Source organism: Neopelma chrysocephalum, unplaced genomic scaffold (genome assembly GCF_003984885.1).
Source record: "Neopelma chrysocephalum unplaced genomic scaffold, ASM398488v2 Primary Assembly neopelma1_74, whole genome shotgun sequence".
Taxonomy (NCBI): domain Eukaryota; kingdom Metazoa; phylum Chordata; class Aves; order Passeriformes; family Pipridae; genus Neopelma; species Neopelma chrysocephalum.
The window spans coordinates 2,376,829-2,394,013 of record NW_020897735.1 but is presented as its reverse complement, the minus strand read 5'-3'; the positions used below and the strand labels follow the sequence as shown (position 1 = coordinate 2,394,013).

The 17,185-nt window shown below is 46.9% G+C and overlaps 1 protein-coding gene across 2 annotated transcripts in view; it reads right to left on the bottom strand.

Annotated features, from left to right (window-relative positions):
- PAPPA (pappalysin 1) overlaps positions 1 to 17,185 on the bottom strand; it is a 182,032-nt gene that overhangs the window by 53,111 nt on the left and 111,736 nt on the right. Inside the window, exons 11-13 of one of the 2 annotated variants that reach the window (XM_027687758.1) lie at positions 5,864 to 5,977; positions 5,315 to 5,450; positions 1,501 to 1,714 (exon numbers count right to left, since the gene is read on the bottom strand). In XM_027687758.1, coding sequence (XP_027543559.1) covers positions 1,501 to 1,714; positions 5,315 to 5,450; positions 5,864 to 5,977 — 464 coding nt within the window. The remainder of the gene's footprint in view (positions 1 to 1,500; positions 1,715 to 5,314; positions 5,451 to 5,863; positions 5,978 to 17,185) is intronic. The other variant, XM_027687759.1, reaches the window with a different exon arrangement.

Here is a 17,185-nt window from a genome sequence, read left to right as displayed (position 1 = left end):
AAAGTTTTTGAGAGCAAGGGGCTGAGAGGGTTCAGTGCATCCCGAAAACAAAACAATGCCAAAAAAAAATCAGGAAGAAAAATAAGAGGCAAAAGGCGGGCGATTCTTCCCCAAGAGATTTCTGAAGGTTGGTTTGCTGGGCTGCAGAGGCTCACTGAAGCTTTGCCCTAGGGGAATGCATTTTTTATTAAGGAAATAACTTTCTAAACACAGAGCACTTCTAATTCCATAAGTGAACAAATGGTTCAATTCCTACTGAAAATCTGAGAGGGAGGAGGAATGTGGTCCTGTGTCTCAGCCCTCTCAAGCTCCCTGTTGCTTCTCACCATCTCCTTCCAGTGGGTCTTTCTCGCTCTTTTTCTGTCCCAGTCCTGCACTGGGAATTGGCCAAACTTCCACAACCAGACTTCTCATCTGAAACTTGATCCTGCTGTCTTTAGGCCTCTGAATTTATACAACCTATTGCATAGAATGATCAGACGCCTTGAATCTAGGTCAGAACACACTGACTGGATTGATTTAGCTATAGATATGCTCCTTTTATTTTTTTATTTTATTTTCCCTTCCCTCTCCCCCTTCTCACCCTCCCGCCTTTCCTGGAATAAAAGCAGGTCCTCAAAACAAGCCAGAACATTATCAAAAAACCTGACAGCTTGCTTAGGAGGCTGAGCAGAGGTTTGCTGGGATATGCAACTTGTTTTACTATTGCTGCCGCTATGGTATGACGACTGCTCACAACTTTGAATTCACAAAGGAAGAAAAAAATTATTCTTTCAGGGGTTTTGCTAAATTCTCTCCTCTTCTTTTCACTGCCTCGCTGAAAGGATCCATGAAGCTGCCGCACCAGAGGCCAGGAAAGGTCACAATCTCTGTGGGATGCTGTAAAGCAGAGACTGAGAGGGGTTGGTGGTGATCTATTGATGTGTCTGTAATAACAACAAGAATAAAACGGTAGCCATAAACCTTTCATCCTGGGGGGTCCCACAGAGCTTTTCAGAACGGGGGCCGGATCCAGAGGGGTGCTGAGGGCCCTTGCCCGGCCGTAAAAGCCCTGCAGACGCCGATGGCCACGGATCTGCTGAGCCCCCGGCAGGATCCGGCCCTGCTGGGGCACAAGCATCACTTTGTCTCCGCGCAGTCGCTTCCGTGGGAGGTCCCCGTGGCCCTCGGGCAGCACAAAGCGGTTGGGGTCGGAGCGGTGTGTGAGCGGCGAGAGCGATGCCGGGCTGGGGAGCGCACGGGGAGTTAACCGGCCCCCAGCTCCGAGCCCGGGATAAAGGAGGGAGGAGAAAGGAAGAGGAAATAATTCACTAGCGGCATCCCCGTGCGGGTTAAATGTCCCATCCATCCCGATCAATGAGAACACTGCCGGTTTTTCAGCGGCCACACAAAAGGGTCTGCAGGGTTCAGCTGCTGTGCCCCTCCTGCCTCCCCCTGACCCCCGGCCGGCGCGGGGGGCGGTGGGTGGCGAGGCAGAAGGAAGCGGGATGACAGGCTCACCTCTGCTCCGCCGGGCTGTAGGTCTGTCCTCGCTGGCAGCTGCTGATGGTGATGGGGTCGAAGTTGTGGAAGGAACGCAGGGCCACCCCGGAGATGGCCACAAACTGGGAGCTGAAGCTAATGAGGACAGCCTGGGTGTGATAAAAAGGGTGACTGAGGTCATGGATGACGGGGATAATCAGGGGATTGTTCCTGCAGCTCAGGACGTGGACACCTGCCAGAGGAGAGACAAGATCAGAGGAAGGGTCAGACTTAACACAATTGCTTCCCGAGGCTGTGGGCACTTCAGAGGCATTTCACCCATAGGAATGGCCCTATAGAGCTGAAAAGTTATGGTAAGCTGCCTGGAGGGGCTTCCCAAATCACTCTGGAGAGCTTAGTGGAGAAGTATATCCCTCCAGACAGCTGAAGAAAGGCTGCCATTCTCTCCACAAGCGCGGCACAGGCTCTCAGAGCCGTTTCTTTAGACCACGGCTACGTTTCTATTGTGCCCTGTTAAATCAGGAGCAACCATCACGGAGGAAGTGGAGTTGCACTATTGTCAAACTGGTCTGGGAGAGGACAGTTGGGGCCTTTATCCAGCGCATCAAACGGTGCCGGCAGGCTGGGTGGCTTTGTGCACCAGGGGCAGGGCACCAGTGGCTTGTTTGGAGCTGTGCATGTCATTAGCACTCGGTGGTAAACTTCTTTGCATGAGCTCTACACTAAATGTGCCCATTTTTTATTTTTTTTTGATGGTTTTGAGCCTTAGGATATCTTGCTCTTGGGTAGAAGAGGCAAAGATGGTGCTGGAGAGAGAAATGAGGGTGATGGTCCCACTGAGGATTTTGCAGGGGATCTCACTTGAGAAGGAAATAGTGCCTTGGGGAAATAAAAATGTCTCAAGGTTGAGGTGCACGGAAACAGCAGAGAGCTGACAAGGAGAGTTCTTAATCCCTTTTCTCCAGCAGACAAGGCACTCGGTGACAGCTGGGAAGAAATTCCCACCTTCAGGTAGAGGCAACCTGAATTCAAATGGGCCAAATCCATCTCAGGGGTAAGGCAGAGGACAGACAGCTGTCTGCTGGCCTCAAAATTCCTTAATTGAGATTCATGGCCTGACGCTGCCTGCAAAGCCCGGCCTCTGCAGCTCCGTGGCATCACTCCGAGGATCAGCTTGGCTCCAGATCCATTTGCTTCACTGGAGCTCCCCCAGCAATGGCTTTGGCCCAGGCCCTTTGGCTACCCTGATACACTTACAAATTTCAAAATAAAATAAACTCTATTTGCATGTTTAACTGGCGCAGGGATTTCTGTTATTATTATTTTTTTTTTCCCCAGTTCGGATTTCTTGACTCAAAGGGGGAGGAATAAAAAAGTTTTCATTTTTCTCCTTAGAAAGTGATTTCCTGTGAATTAAGACAGACTTTTGACCACGCTCTTTAAACTTCTATCTCCCACCCTCTACTTAAAAAAATCTTCCTGTAATAAAATAAAATTAAAAAAAATAAAAAAGCAACTCTCTTTTTGTTTTGGTCTTCACCTGACCCTGGAATAACCTCCCTGTCTACTTGCCTCCCACAGGTCTTTTGATATCAGCTCCTTGTGGAATGGTGCACGTTTCTCACTTACAAACAGGTGCAGTTAATACTCAAAATCCCGGGTTCCCAAATTCCTTGAAAGTTTCTGCCTTCTCTGATGGAAAGCCAAGAAAGAACTTATGGTATGAGGCTGTTTATTCACTTCCACTTCATTCCTCGCTCTCAGGTGGTGTCCACAAGCAAACAGACCCTCAGAGCTGTGCTGTGCTTGCTGGTGCTTTCTGACCCACACAAGGTAAACGGGGGCTGAACAGGTCAGGGTCATGTAACTCACCTGCCTTCAGTAACTAAAGACCCCTCATGGTGGCCATGCAGGGGATCAGAGCTGTCTCATGATCACCCCCATTTCTGGAGCTCTGCACCCACCTATTTGATGCTCAGCAGCTAAACCCTGGTGTCTACAATGGCTCTGAACTAACAGAGCTGAAGCATTTGGCATCTCAACCTTTTCATCTCCTACCAAGACTCAGAATAAGCATCACATTATTTTCTGGGAGTCCACATGGTAAAAACCTGTTCTGATCAAGGTGGGAAACTGCAGGTCTGGATAGGATGTGTTTTGCTCATGGAGTGTCTTTAGCACACCGAGGACTGATGGAGCTTTAAATTATTGCTACTTCCTTTTGGATGTACTTTTATTTTGCCACTAATTTCTACATAAGACTGATTGACTGTCTGAAGTCAACCCTGCACCCAGTGCATGCCAACACTTGCATCTCAGCTGCAGTTTCCAGCTTTCCAAGGTGACAATTCAAATACATGAAAGACAATATCCAGGAAAAGGACTTAATGCCAGAGCCAGAACTCAGACAAAATGGGGAGCTCTGCCTGAGTGAGAACTGCTGGGTAGCCTACCTACACCTCTCCCCTGCTCCAGGCAGCCTCTTCTGAAAGGTCAGAGGGGCTTTTCCATGATGAAGGCAGCATTTCAGCTCTGAGGATGTCCAGGCATCAGGATGAGCCCTGCCAAACTTATGTTGCAACTTCATTGAGGATTTCAAAACCTAACCCTTACTTTCCTCTTTGCTCCTCTTTCTTGTTCTCTTCCTCTCACAATCTGTCTGTGTGCCCCTATAAAATGTCACATTAAGTATTTGTTGGCAGCTCGTGTCTCCATCATTTATTTCTCAGAGGGAAAGAGTTATGTGCCACTGTTTTGTGAAAGGAGGAGGATAAGATTAATCCAAGGGCTCTGGCAAACTGGGAGCTATCCTGACTCAACCTGCACAACTTGCTATGAATTTCAGTTTATTCTTGAATAACAGACACCAAACATATTTTCTTTCTTTTCCTCCACACCCCATCGAATTCCATATTATCCTGGATACTCATCCAACACCTGTCACTGTGTGTGTCCCTTCTAGTAGGAAGCTCGTTTGAGTTTCAGCTTGTCAAAACTGAAAAGTTATGATAGAACAGAAAGTTGGTGGGTGAGAGGTGTGTTTCCTTAAAAACTGCTCTCGAGGTCACCTGGTCACCTTTCTTCCCAATGGAAAAAAAAAAAAAGGCAGAGAACAGCTGGAAAGGGATTATGCAAGTCCTGCCATGACACAGAGTTGGGAGCTAGGGAGAGTTCCTTGGTCCTGGAGCTTCAATGCAGCCTGAATCAATTCCCCAGGTTCAGGGCCCTGTGCCAAGGGTAGGGACAAAAATGGTCCATCCTGGCACTTCAGCACAGCTGCAGATCCACAGCCTCTGTCAGGCACCTCTGCTTGAGGCCACACCGGGGCCCCGGTGTTAGACCTTCATCAAACCTGAAATACTTCACATGAAGGATGCTGGCCACTAAATAGCTGTGGAGACCTCCCTGTGTGGAGACCTCCCTGCAAGCAGGACTAGAGATCACCCAACACACCCTGTGAAGCAGAAGAGTTTGCTGCAGCAGCAGCTGGAGCAGGTTCCTCACTCCCTGCTACCAGGGGTTCATCTGTATCACCATCAGTGTCTCTCCAGGGCAGTGCTGGTGTGAAGCACTGAGATAGTGCTGATTTTAATGACTGAAAAGGAGCTAATCACTTCTGAACACACAGTGAACAGCTATGGAGAAATGTCTGCATAAAATGATGCATCATATCCAACAAACTCTAGAGAGACTCAGGGCTTGGAGCATTAAACAAGCATATTTTTCTCTAATTCTGAAAAAAACTGAGCAGGAGTACTGGTCAGTTTGTGAACAGGGGCATCATCAGATTAAGCAAGCAATAAGGAGGGAGTTTAATAAAACACAGTCTTACCAAGATCGTGGCTTTGCTCTTTGGTGTCAAACAGCTGCACACCGATGGTCTCCTGCTTCTGATCCAGGTAATAGGTCCCGTCAGTGACCAGGTGAACTAGGACTGCTGCAGCTACCATAGGCTGGGAAAAATAAGCCTGGGAAAACAAAAAACCCACAAAGCCTGAGGTGGGGAATTGTGGTGGGCTTTAAAAAATCCCCAGGAGTCAGTCCAGGACTTTTAAAAGGGCAATTCCCATCCCAGGTCACACAGAAATCTTTTCTTCCAATCTCTCCTACACAAACTAGATAAACTCAAGTCAAACAGCCCTGCAGCTGTAACCCCTCAGAAATTCAATAGCCTTGTCACATGGGAGGGGACTTCACCACTGAGTCTCCAGACAGTGCTCAGAGACATTGTTTTGCTGTTTTGCTCCAAACACACTTCAAAGAAAGGAAGAAAGGAGCAGCTCGGTCCTGGGAAGGCTGTCCAAGTGATATTTTGCCTGTTGGAGACATTTTGTACAGGCAGGCAAAGAGGAAACTCCTGAATGACATGTGCACTTCCTACCTTGAGCCAGAAAATGGTCTGTGTCATGTGGGAGTACTGGAAGTTGGCCGTGCAGGGGTACCAGGCGTACTGGGAGACACCGTCATTCAAGTCGATCACCTTAGTCCGACACACCTGGAAAAAGAAGCAACAAAACAGACAGATGACAGTAAGGAAAGGTTATGACTCTTTAAAGTGTGGGGGGGAAAAGTCCAGGTGCACTGCTAGAATAAAATAACGCACCATAACGACGCCTCTGAATACCTTGAGATTATTCAGAGTTAAGTTTCCAGGTCTTCCACCTCAATAAGAAAAACTGAAATGTGAAAAGGAGCTAAAGGCTCCCAGCAGCTGGATGGCAGCCAGCAGTTTCCTCTGGATTTGGTACGAGGTCTTTGACAGCATTTAGAACAACTTTGCTCCCCACCCAAATGGACCACGGCTCTTCCCACTGGAGTCAAAGTGACAATCACTTCTGAACATCCCTGCTCACAGCACAGACAGTCTGGAGATTTCTCCACAGGGCTCCAGCACTGCCCTTTTTAAACCTGGTGTTCCTGTAACCCCAGGGGAGTTACAGATGGGTGTGTAAACTTGGTAGCCAGGAAAGTCCTGCCTCTACAACCCAATTTGAGCAAACTGGTTTCTTATTTTGTTAACTAGTCCTGCAACTGGAATCACCTTCTTCTGCACCATTCCATGGCAGGCAGCAGTGAGATTGGAAGCAAACTGCTCTTTTCAGTAAAGAACAAGTAGATGAATCCCAAGTGCTGTCACAGATGAAAAGCTCAAAGGAAGCGCCAGAATCTGAGTACCAGAGAGCCTTGCAGTGCCATCAGTGTGTCAGATGTGAAAATGAAGCTACAAGGAATGGTAGGATTCACCCTGAAAACTGTTCAGTGAAGCTGCTTCAAGAAAGAAACATGCACAACCACAGTTTTCACCACCCCTCAGCAAACATGAGAAGGGAAATGTCCACCATGCAAAAAGTCACTCCTGCATTAGAAGGATGATTCCTGCTGAGGCTCCAGGAGCACCTGAAGGGAGAACCTGTTGGGATTCACAACACTTTGGTGAACTCGCTGACTCACCAGTCATGGGGATAAGAGGGAATTCCTTGTGGCCACACAGAATAGTGGCAGTGGAGCTACAACTGTAACCCAAGAGGCCAAACCATCCCCAGCACTTGTGCTGGCCACAGGACAGCCTAGGATGGATCCCACAGACCACCTGGGCTGGGGGCTAATGGGAGTTATGTTGTCTTGGGGACACTTTTAATTTTCTTTCCAAGACCAGAGCTTGAACTGAGCAATCAGGTGATGATGTGCTCTCAGTAAAGCTGTTCCTCTAATCAATTCCTCTGATTATTAAACCAAAAAGAAAACCCTGAGGTGAAACAGGAGAATTAACAGAGATGCTTTTGACCATTCAAATCCTGTGTCCACTCAATAACTCTGCATGGAAATGCCCTCTTGGTCTCGGCAGGCAAAGTCTGGGCAGTGCAAAGAGAGCCTGGGATGCCTGGGAATGAGAAACCAGATTGGCTAAAAGTGAGGTAATCCCCTCTATAATCTGAGTCCCTCAAGATCCAGCACAGAGGAATCTATGGGGAAAACATAAATCAGCTTTAATGGGCTGGAAGAAGATTTTTAGTTTATTTATTTTTTGAAACAACTGGGACCAAGCTTCATTGAGGCTAGCCAGTGGATACTGTTACATTTTACAGCAGAGCAAGGCTTTACATAAACTATCTTTGGCATTTGAAATCCAGGCCAGCAATTCGACATGTACCATTTCGCAACTCTCCCTTCTTGCGTTTTCAGCAGCCTGTCTCTTGTTGGGAGCATGGTTTTTATTTTAATACCTCTCCAGCTAGAGAATTTATCTTACCCACATCTGCAATTTATATGGTCAGAGAGCTCTTTGACATGAACAAAGGTCTCATTACTTTTATATGATTTTGTTCTTATTCTTCCATCTCCTCCTGCTCCATTGGTCCAAAAAGGTGGCTGAAAGAAACACAAGGACTGACGTTCGGTGCTTTTTAAGTGCCACTTAATGGGTGAGTGAAAACCTGTATGAAGAAATCACCCAGACCTTCACCAAAAGTTTGAATCAAACCCAAAATAAACCCCCGCTGAGGTGGGTTGGAAGTCTCTGATAACTTTAAAACGCCTTGTTTGATTTGTGTGCGTGTGTGAACTCCAGCACTTTCTGCTTCTGCCTGGGAATATTAGCAAAAATCTGGGCATTGCATAAAGAGCCTGTGTTCGAGCCACGTGAGCTGAGGTGTGTGGACTGTCAGACTGGCCTGGTTTGAACAGGTTAGATAAGCTTCCCCCTGCTGAGGCTGAGCCATCGCTACCCAGACAAGTGTTTCAAAGTGGTCCTGGGGTAAAAGGTTCTTTTAGAAGAGTATAATTGAGAAGTGTGGGAGAAGTCTAACTGAGATGAGTGGCTACAAGAGCCTCTTCTGCACTAGCTGTCAGCTACTGAACTTAGCTAATGGCAAAAAAGTTCTTGAAGATTCTGCAATAACAATCCGAGTGGATAAACAGTCCCTGTCACCTGCAGCCTCCACCATCCCAACAGGCTCTAACACACATGGTAAATACATCCCCACTTCAACTCTGCCCAGGCAATGAGTGTCACACCACCACTGCCAAGTCTGTGAACTGTCTGCTGGGAGTGTTTGTCACACCTCTGCCTTTGAGGAATCCCCAGAATGTGGCAGCAGCCTGAAGGCCCATATTATTTAGGTTAATGGTTGGACTCAGTGATCCTAGAGGTCTTTTCTAAACTGAATGATTTTATGATTACTGCAGTACCACTGCTTTTAAGCTACAAGTTCCAATGGCCTGGAAGACAACATCTCACAGCTATTCATAGGCATTCACACTTCTAAGAAATAAATTATTTCCTAATGTACTCTCCAGTTTGGTACAGTGATGCAAAGCAGCAGCTAAGGCACCTGACAGCTGTGGAGGGAAGAACAGATAGACATACTTCTCGTTTCAGGGTGTTACCAAGCTCTAAAGTATTTGCTTTGAAGAGTGACGGCATCACACAGGACTCCAAACTTCACTCACTGGGGCTTATCCAGATTCTCAGACCCACAGAGCAATGGGATCCACAGGAGCTTAGTATGTGCTCCAAAGTATGCAAGGACTATTTGTGTCTAGTTACTGGAAGCCCATGTCATACCCCTCCCTAGGAAGCTGCTTTCAATTAAAGGAGCTGATGTCTGTTCCTCTCAGAGGTTCAAATCCAGCTCGTCTCCCACCCACACATTCTGTACACAAACATCGAGAGACAGAACGATCAAGGCCAGAGAGCACTGTGGGATCTTCCCACAAGAGGGAATGCCTGGAGGATTCCCTTTGACTGATTTATACAACCCCTTGTCAATCAGAGGCACACCATGTTCTTCAAACCGCCTCTCCTGTTTTCCTCCTCTTACTCAAGGGGACCGAGGAATGTGTCAGCAGAAAGGGAAAAGTGATATATTGGGAGCACTTAGTTTTTTGCCACATCTAAAACACATTTACTATTGCAATCAGCTCCATTTCCTTCAAAGTAATACGGGAAAATTTGCTAAAGAGCAAATTTTGGAAGGCGCCCTTGTGAATGATTCCCAGCCATCCCATGACTTCAGGCAAAGTGCAGTTGGGTTGACGGGCTCCTGCTGCAGCTGAACTCCAGGTTAAGGATCAATCCTGTGGACTGGGCATGGGAATATGTTCCAGCCTGACTGTGCCCAGTGTGTGGCCCCAGTACAGCCTTGTGGGCAGCACTTGGCTTCTCCAGGACTGAGCCCCCCATCTGTAAGACGAGGATGATATTCCCCCATGTCACACAGGTATGTTGAGGGTATTAGGCACAAAAAGTTGCTCAGATGTTACAAAGAGAAGGCACAAACAGGCACATACAGGTGTGAGGATACCCCTCCCCACAGGAGCGGGTTAAATACAAACTGATGCCATCCCACTCTGACCTTCCCATCGAGCGAGCACAGCCAGACACCACAGGCTCCGCATACTCTGGTGGTTCTCGTCATTATAACATAAAATAATTCTAAATGCAGACAGGCAAAGCTGCTCCTCAGACGAGGATGTTGCCCTGCTCAGCTCTGGCACAGGGCTGACACCGTGGTTGGGGTGGACGTGCCTGTCTGCATGCCCAGGGGCGGCTGGAAGCAGAGCAAATCTCCAGCGCACAGATCTGTCTGCTCCCAAAATCCCATCTGCTGTCCCACCGTGGGGCTTCCTCCAGACCGTGTCTTCAAGCTACGTCTGGCTGAGAAGGGCCATCACGAGCACTGGTCTGTCGGGCACTCGGGAGCATCCTCCTTTTTGGGGAGGAGGGTGGAAGTGGTGATTGTGCCCCAAATGCTGCCTCTCCTCCCTCCTTTCTCCTGGGGACTGTGCTGCTGCCACTTCTGCACCCAGACAGACAACACGGGGAGTTTCTGGGTTGAAATGGGCTAAACCCTGTCCTGTTTGCAAAACAGCAGCCAAGGAGCAAGCGGGAACAGGATCTATTGGTAAAACCCCCAGCGGAGCACACGGTATCCTGAGTGAGGCTGCACAAGTGCACAGAAAAGCTCGTGGACTGATAAAAACCCATGGAGGCACAAACAGAACATCTTCTGTTGCTTGAGGATCCAGCTAAAAAACCAGACTTCAACGGTAATACTGAAACCTAATTAATCCACAATTTTTAGCTGACTGTTCTGCAGAATGTTATTTATATTTAACTCAACACATGCCAGAGAATCCCAACCATGACATAAGCAGCATTTTAACACATCCCTTACAGATGAAAACTTTCTCCATTGCCAGACCAGGGGGCTGGCAGTCACCCAGACCTTTTATTCTTAAATATGTTATTGTTCTTACCGACCTAAGGTTAATCTTACCCAAGGATGAGAAACTATGGTGCAGTTGCTAAATATCAGAAAGGTTGCTGCTTGTTTACTGCCCAATATTGTGAGGCAGCTTGACTGCCACATGGACACCACCCAGTTTGCCGACTGCAGCACAGACCTCCAATCTGTTTTGAAAGCTGTTGCACTGCTCTTCTCATTTAGGCTGGGAACTGGGTTGGAGTTACAGAAAAATTAAATTGCCCACATTAGTGGGCACCGAACCATTAAAAAGGCCACCATTTGGGATCCAACAAACACCTCAAAAATCAGCCAATTTCTATGACCATTTCAAACCCACAGAGCTCAGATGGAAATTGTGCACACAGGCTTACTCGAGGGGCACCAGGAGTTTTGCTCTGGGTTTTCTTCAAGGTTCTGCCCAGAAAGGCTTTAGGACTAGTGTCTTTATCAGTGTTCTTGATTTATCCCATCAGAAGATCTGAACCCACAGTTGTCTGCCCAACTATGAAAGTCAGCATTGGGTCATTCCAGGTTGGTCTCTAAGACTTAAGGAAAACCTTCAAAGTTTTGGTTTTTTTTTCCAAATTGGTACATATATAAATTTTTATGTGCACTAACAATGAGTTTGAAATACTCTGTTGCAGAAAATAAAATAAAAACCCAAAACCAAATCTGAGATTCAGCAGCATAGATTCTAAGCATAAAATGATGAGGTAAAGCTGTGTCCTCCCCCTTTTAACAGCTGCCTTACCTAAAAGCCAACTGCTTCTTCCCCAGCAGCAACTTTCCCTCGCCTCTGATGCTCATCAACTGCAGCTTCTACCCCAAACCTCTCCTTGTCCTCTGGGTCTGATAACATGGTTTTACTAAGTTTTGTGCTCTTTCTCAGCTTTTGCCTGTTTTCATTGGGGTGCTTAAAGGTCTGATGGCAAAAGATGAAAAACTGCAGCGTGTCCTGCTCCAGGACAAAGGAATGAAGGCAGGTGATCCACAGAAAAAGCTTTATCAACTAACTGGAAGCTGATGAAACTCCTGGGGTAACACACTGATGCTATATTGCTCCCAGATCCAGTTGGCTCAGGAGTAAGAGGAAATCTCATCTGTCAATTTTCCCCGTGTAATGAAGAACAGGATTTGGCTGCGGGATTGGGAAGCAGCTTACATCTCCTGCAGGATGAAATAAAGCCCCATTGCCAGTTGTTATGTCCAGTCTCAGCCCAGCCACGTCCACTTTGAACCTGGAGCAGCCCACGTGTCTGGACCTTGCAGGCTTAGTACTCAATTAGCATGTTATTACAGCTTTCTTAGCACAGAGCCTCAGTTTTAAGCTGAAGATTTGGCTGGATTTTATTAGTAATTGGAAAGTGACCTTTCTGTGTATGACAACACCACAGATGATACAACACGGCATCAATAGTTTGCCTGCAATGTGACATGATGATAAATTCCTCGATGATAAATTCCTCGATGATAAATTCCTCTACTTTACAATAAAAATGGTAGTGTTCATTTCCAAAGGGAAATTTCCTCGGGTAGAGTTTTGGATGTAATACAGGGCTGTGATTCAGAAATGAGTAAGAGCTGCAAGGGCTATTTCATTTTGTCATATAAGTTGGTTTAGTTTGAGGCAAGCAAATAGGAGCTACAGGGATTTCCATTAAATGATGGCCCAGATTGCATGTGTATTCAATGTGTGTTATTAACTTCAGCTTTCTCAAAAAATGCAGTTATTTCACTTCCAAAGAGTCAGTATGAACAATATATTTCCATTTTTAAATCATGCAGACCCGCATTCTTTGAGCTTTCCTTTGAATTTCTGTTATCTCCAGATTCAAAGCAAACTTCATTTAAAACCGGTGAGTTCAAATCAAAATCACATCAAACCATAAACTTCACATGGCATACCTGAAAAAACTGTAAATCAGTTCTGACTGGCCCTATCCCAAACTCACATTGGCTTTGACAGCCAGCCAGGTGTAATCAAATATCTAGGATGCTAGCTGGAACCGTGGAAAAAACAATGTGGAGTTTTGATTTTCCAACAAAACCCTAACCAGATGATTTCTGCACGGTTCAAAGGATCACGCCAAAGACTCTGGTTAAGCCAGGGCCAGAAACTACAGAGTAACAGAGTGAGAAAAAGAAGAAATAATTGTTCTGATGGGATTTAAAAATCAACCCACTTACACAAGCCCCCAAGTAAACCCCAGGATTCAGAGCTCCTGGGTGCAATTTGCACTCGTCCCTGCTTCTTTTGCCTTTCAGTGACACACAGCGAGGGGATGTGAAATCAAGGGATAGCTCTGAGTGCAGAACACGGACTCTTGTGAAGCACATGGAAGTGCAATCCAGCAATTTGCCATGTTTCCTTGTTTTTCCCTCTCAAACCTCTGCTATTTCTTCAACACAGCAGTAGGACATAAAGATGCTGCTCTCAAACAACAGCATCTCCCACCCCAGTGCTGCTAAGATCTCACCTCAGAGACATAATTCTTGGAATAAGTCCTGAATTCCATTCTGCTATTATGTTCAAATTCACAAATACATCTGCCAGTAGGAACAGCACCCAAATGCAACAGCCTAGACAGACAGGATCAAGCAACAGCACCCAAACAAGACCTTATGCCTTCAGTTCTGCAAATATCAGGCTCATTAAAGCTAAAAGGCATTTTCGAGCCGCAGCAAAAGCTCCTGTCTACAACTTCCACATTACTGCTCAGAGAAGTGTGAAGGCATTATAGACTGATAAGTGCTTTAGCAGACTGTATATCCATCCACTGGAGAGCGAGGTTAAACAAATACGGGAGCCAGAACATTATTGTTGGCTGCACACTCGGGTTCCCGAACTGCCCGTCTCTAACTTGAACCAGCCAGGTCCACTACAGCACAGCCAAGGCTGGCCGTGGGGTGCTGCAGCAAAGGAAAACAATCCCATCCCATGAGCTTTCACCACTGAGGAGTAGAGCAAAAGCTAAATTTTTTGTTTTTCCTTTGACTGGAGCGTTTTATTCAGGAGCAGCTGGCATCAGAAAATCAAACTGTGAAAGGCAGAATGTGTGCCACGTTTTAGGAGGATCTTAGATGTATTTTTGGTATTATATTCATGGATCTGACTCATTAGATTCATTGTACTTTTGCTGGTTTGGCACGCCGTCAAGGCAAAGCGGGATTGGGCTTGGTACAATCCACTTGGTAACATCTCCTCCTTCTTTCTCAAAGCTGGTCCTATAAACTTGCTTGGATGAAGAAAACACACAGCTAGGTAAAAAAAGCCCAAAGGCAGCAACAACTAATCCATAAAGAACTCTGGCTCGATGAAGAGTTCCCAGTCAGGATAACACACTGGCTGAGGTGGACAGAGATGCTTAGAAGCATTTGGGCAACATTCCTGATGGGAAGAGAGATAGATACATAGGGGAAAAAAAATTAAGCCTTATCTTTTTCAGCTATCAAGCACGGAAAAAAACCCCAATGCTTTCATTTCCAGCATGGTAGGAGTAGACCCTAAATATTACTGACCTTACCACAACTCCCTGAACCACCCTGAGAGCTCATGGGGCACAGGAGCCACTTCCAAGAGATGTGAGACAAGGCAGGTGCTACCCTGAGCCCTGCAAACCTCTCGCTAAGCTTCGCCTGCGGCTGAAGCAAACAGCCGTGCAGTGGTTAATGTCAGCCCCGACCACATGATCACATTCAGGAAAGGTCAAAAGAGTGATTTTTCATTTAAAAACATCTGTGTGTTTAAAGAACAAAACTTTCTCATGTGCAGAAAACCAGGGGTTTCCAGCGCTTTTATTTCCAGTGTTAAAGTCATGCTTCTCGGCTCTGTTTGGGGTTATGGACCATGTAAACACGCCGTGTAAACCACACGCAACACTCAGCACACAGCCCTTCCACATGCAAGGATAATTGGGGGTGCAAATCTCTCTCTCCCTGGCTCCTTTTCCCTCTCCAAGCTGCTCAGCTTCCCCCACCACACTCCCAGTGTGCCAGTGAGACACCCCCTTGTTGTCCTTCCCTATATGAAGACATGCACATGCCTCTAATCCTAAGGGTGTAAGTCTGCTCTGGGCTGTCAACAGGCCTTAATTGGATACATCCAGGGAGATGATGCATTGGGAAGAGACCCTGAATTTAACAGCAAGAGGGAAGGCTGCAGAGAGGCTTCCTGGGAGTGTGTCATGGGGCTCGGAGGAGCTGCCATGTGCTCCAGGGAGCTGACAGCAGTCACACCTCAGCCAGCAGAGCCTTTCGGTTCCCATCCAACTCATCAGCCCTGTGCCAACCTGTATTAATCAAGATTAAACCCTCTGGCTTGTTTTTGTTAATACTTGAAGACACAGATTGTGGTATGCAAATCAGAAGGTGCTCCCTTGCTTCACCAGGCTTTTCCCACCAAAACTGCAGAGTAATGGAACAACCATCATGCAAACAAATCCCTCTGGATGAGCTGGACCATCCAGGAAGAGTCCATAGAGCAGCACCAGCTGCTGCCTCCAGCCTGTGCACATCTCCACCCAAGCAAAGGCTTGTTTGGGGAAGCCTGTCACTTCCCTCTAACATTGGAACAACCCTGGTTGCTCTGATAAACCTCAAACTTCATAAAATTAACCAAAAAGACTGGGAACATTTAAACCTTGATGTCCCAGGTTAGAAGGGGAGCTCACAGGAGCTGCTCTCAGAAGAAGTTACTGGAGGGATAAAAGTATGAGCATCATCTGAAGGAGGAAGCCCATGGTTCCCTCAGCCTCACTGCCTGCCAGGAGCAGGCTTTGGGATGACAGACTGGGAGCAGAGGGGATGGAAGAACTCACAGCTGCCCAGGCTCAGCCTTTCTCACCATAAACAACCACTGGGAAACAGGTAAATTTCCATGGAGCAAGGCTTTCCTTTTCCAGCTGGGACAGTCACAGTGTGCACACAGTGCAGGGCACAGGAACAGAGCAGCTCTGCTAGAAGGGCAGATGTTTCAAAGGTATTTGGATGGAGAAAGGTGGGAAGAAGGTGATCTCTGCCCTGTGCTTCACATCCTCTCTGAAGAGAGACTTGTCTTCTCTGCATGTGATGATGAAAGGGTTAATTATCAAAAAATGGAAAAATAAGGAAGGTTCCCTTCCTGAAATGCTAAGAGTAAGGATTTTGTCCCAGTGACGAAAATGGGTGAGCAGAACTTGATGTTCTCCTGAAATGAGGGCTTCTCCCAGTGAGGAGGTACATGTGGGGACAGATAACAGCACTGATCACACAAAAAAACTCCTTCCTGGCACACGTTGCAGCTCGCAGCCGGACCCCGAGGCGATGGTGGAAACCCAGTCCCCAGGAGACTCCTGCTGATAGCACAGGGAGCTGGGCCACTTACCAGATGTGAATTTGAATTACCAGGGTGAATCACGGCTTCTTATCAGATTCCCCACTGAAATGATCTCAGCGATGCTCCAGCTCCGCAGGCAGTGCTTCCAAAAGTGAGGACGGATGACGGATGTGGGGTTCTTCAACAGTTACAGCTCCAACTAAGGCAGCACAGTTCAGAGACTTGGAGCAGCTCAAGAGTTTATCCAAATAGTCTTCAGTTTGACTTTTTGCTTGGTTGGGTTTTTTTAAAACTGTTTTTAAAGCAGATACTTGTTTCCAGGTGGGGACAGAGGTGTTGACTCAAGAGACTTTCAGGACAGTGCTGGATCGCCAAAAGCCATTCCTTTTAGAGACATCTCAAGATGGACACCCTAAAATTCATTGGCATTCCAAGTACGAGTCCCTAACGAGGTCTCTAATGTGGGCTAAGATGCCTATGGTACTGTGAACAAGCAGACAATCCTTCCTTTAAAAGAAAAAATAAATTCTTTGCTCCTGGCATGAGAAAGTTTACTTTCAGCTTAAAGAAATGATCGTGTGGTTTTGGGGATGGCATTCCATTCTGCTGGAGAACAGCACCCTGCCTGCCTGTATATCCGTGGCTTTGTAGCTACATTACAACCCTGGTGAGCTCTGTTTACATATTTGACATGTTTCCTTGTGCAGAACATGAAACCAAATTACATAGTAAAGGCCATTATGGCTTTGCTCTTGCACCCTTTTCCGTCCCCTCCTTCCGATCGCTTGGTTTAGATCTATCTGGGTGTTTTTAGCTGCCCCGGATTGCCTGGCAGTGCTTCAGGCAGGTTTATTTGCTGTTGCGCAGGGAAATCATGGAAAAGCTGGTGAAGACACATGCCAGGCAGTAGGGAGAAGAGGGCCGGGGCGGGGGTGGGATGAGAAAAGCCGAGAACCCTCCGTGTAAGAACAAAGCAGACGTGTCGGTGCATTTATGCAAAATCATTCCGCTCTGAATGGAGAGGGACCCAAGACAAACAACCCGGATGGGATGCAGGGGAGCTATCCCACGCTTACAGCTGGACATGCTCTGCATCTAAAGGCTTGTGAGCAGCGGCAGCAGACAGAGAGACTGGCAGGTT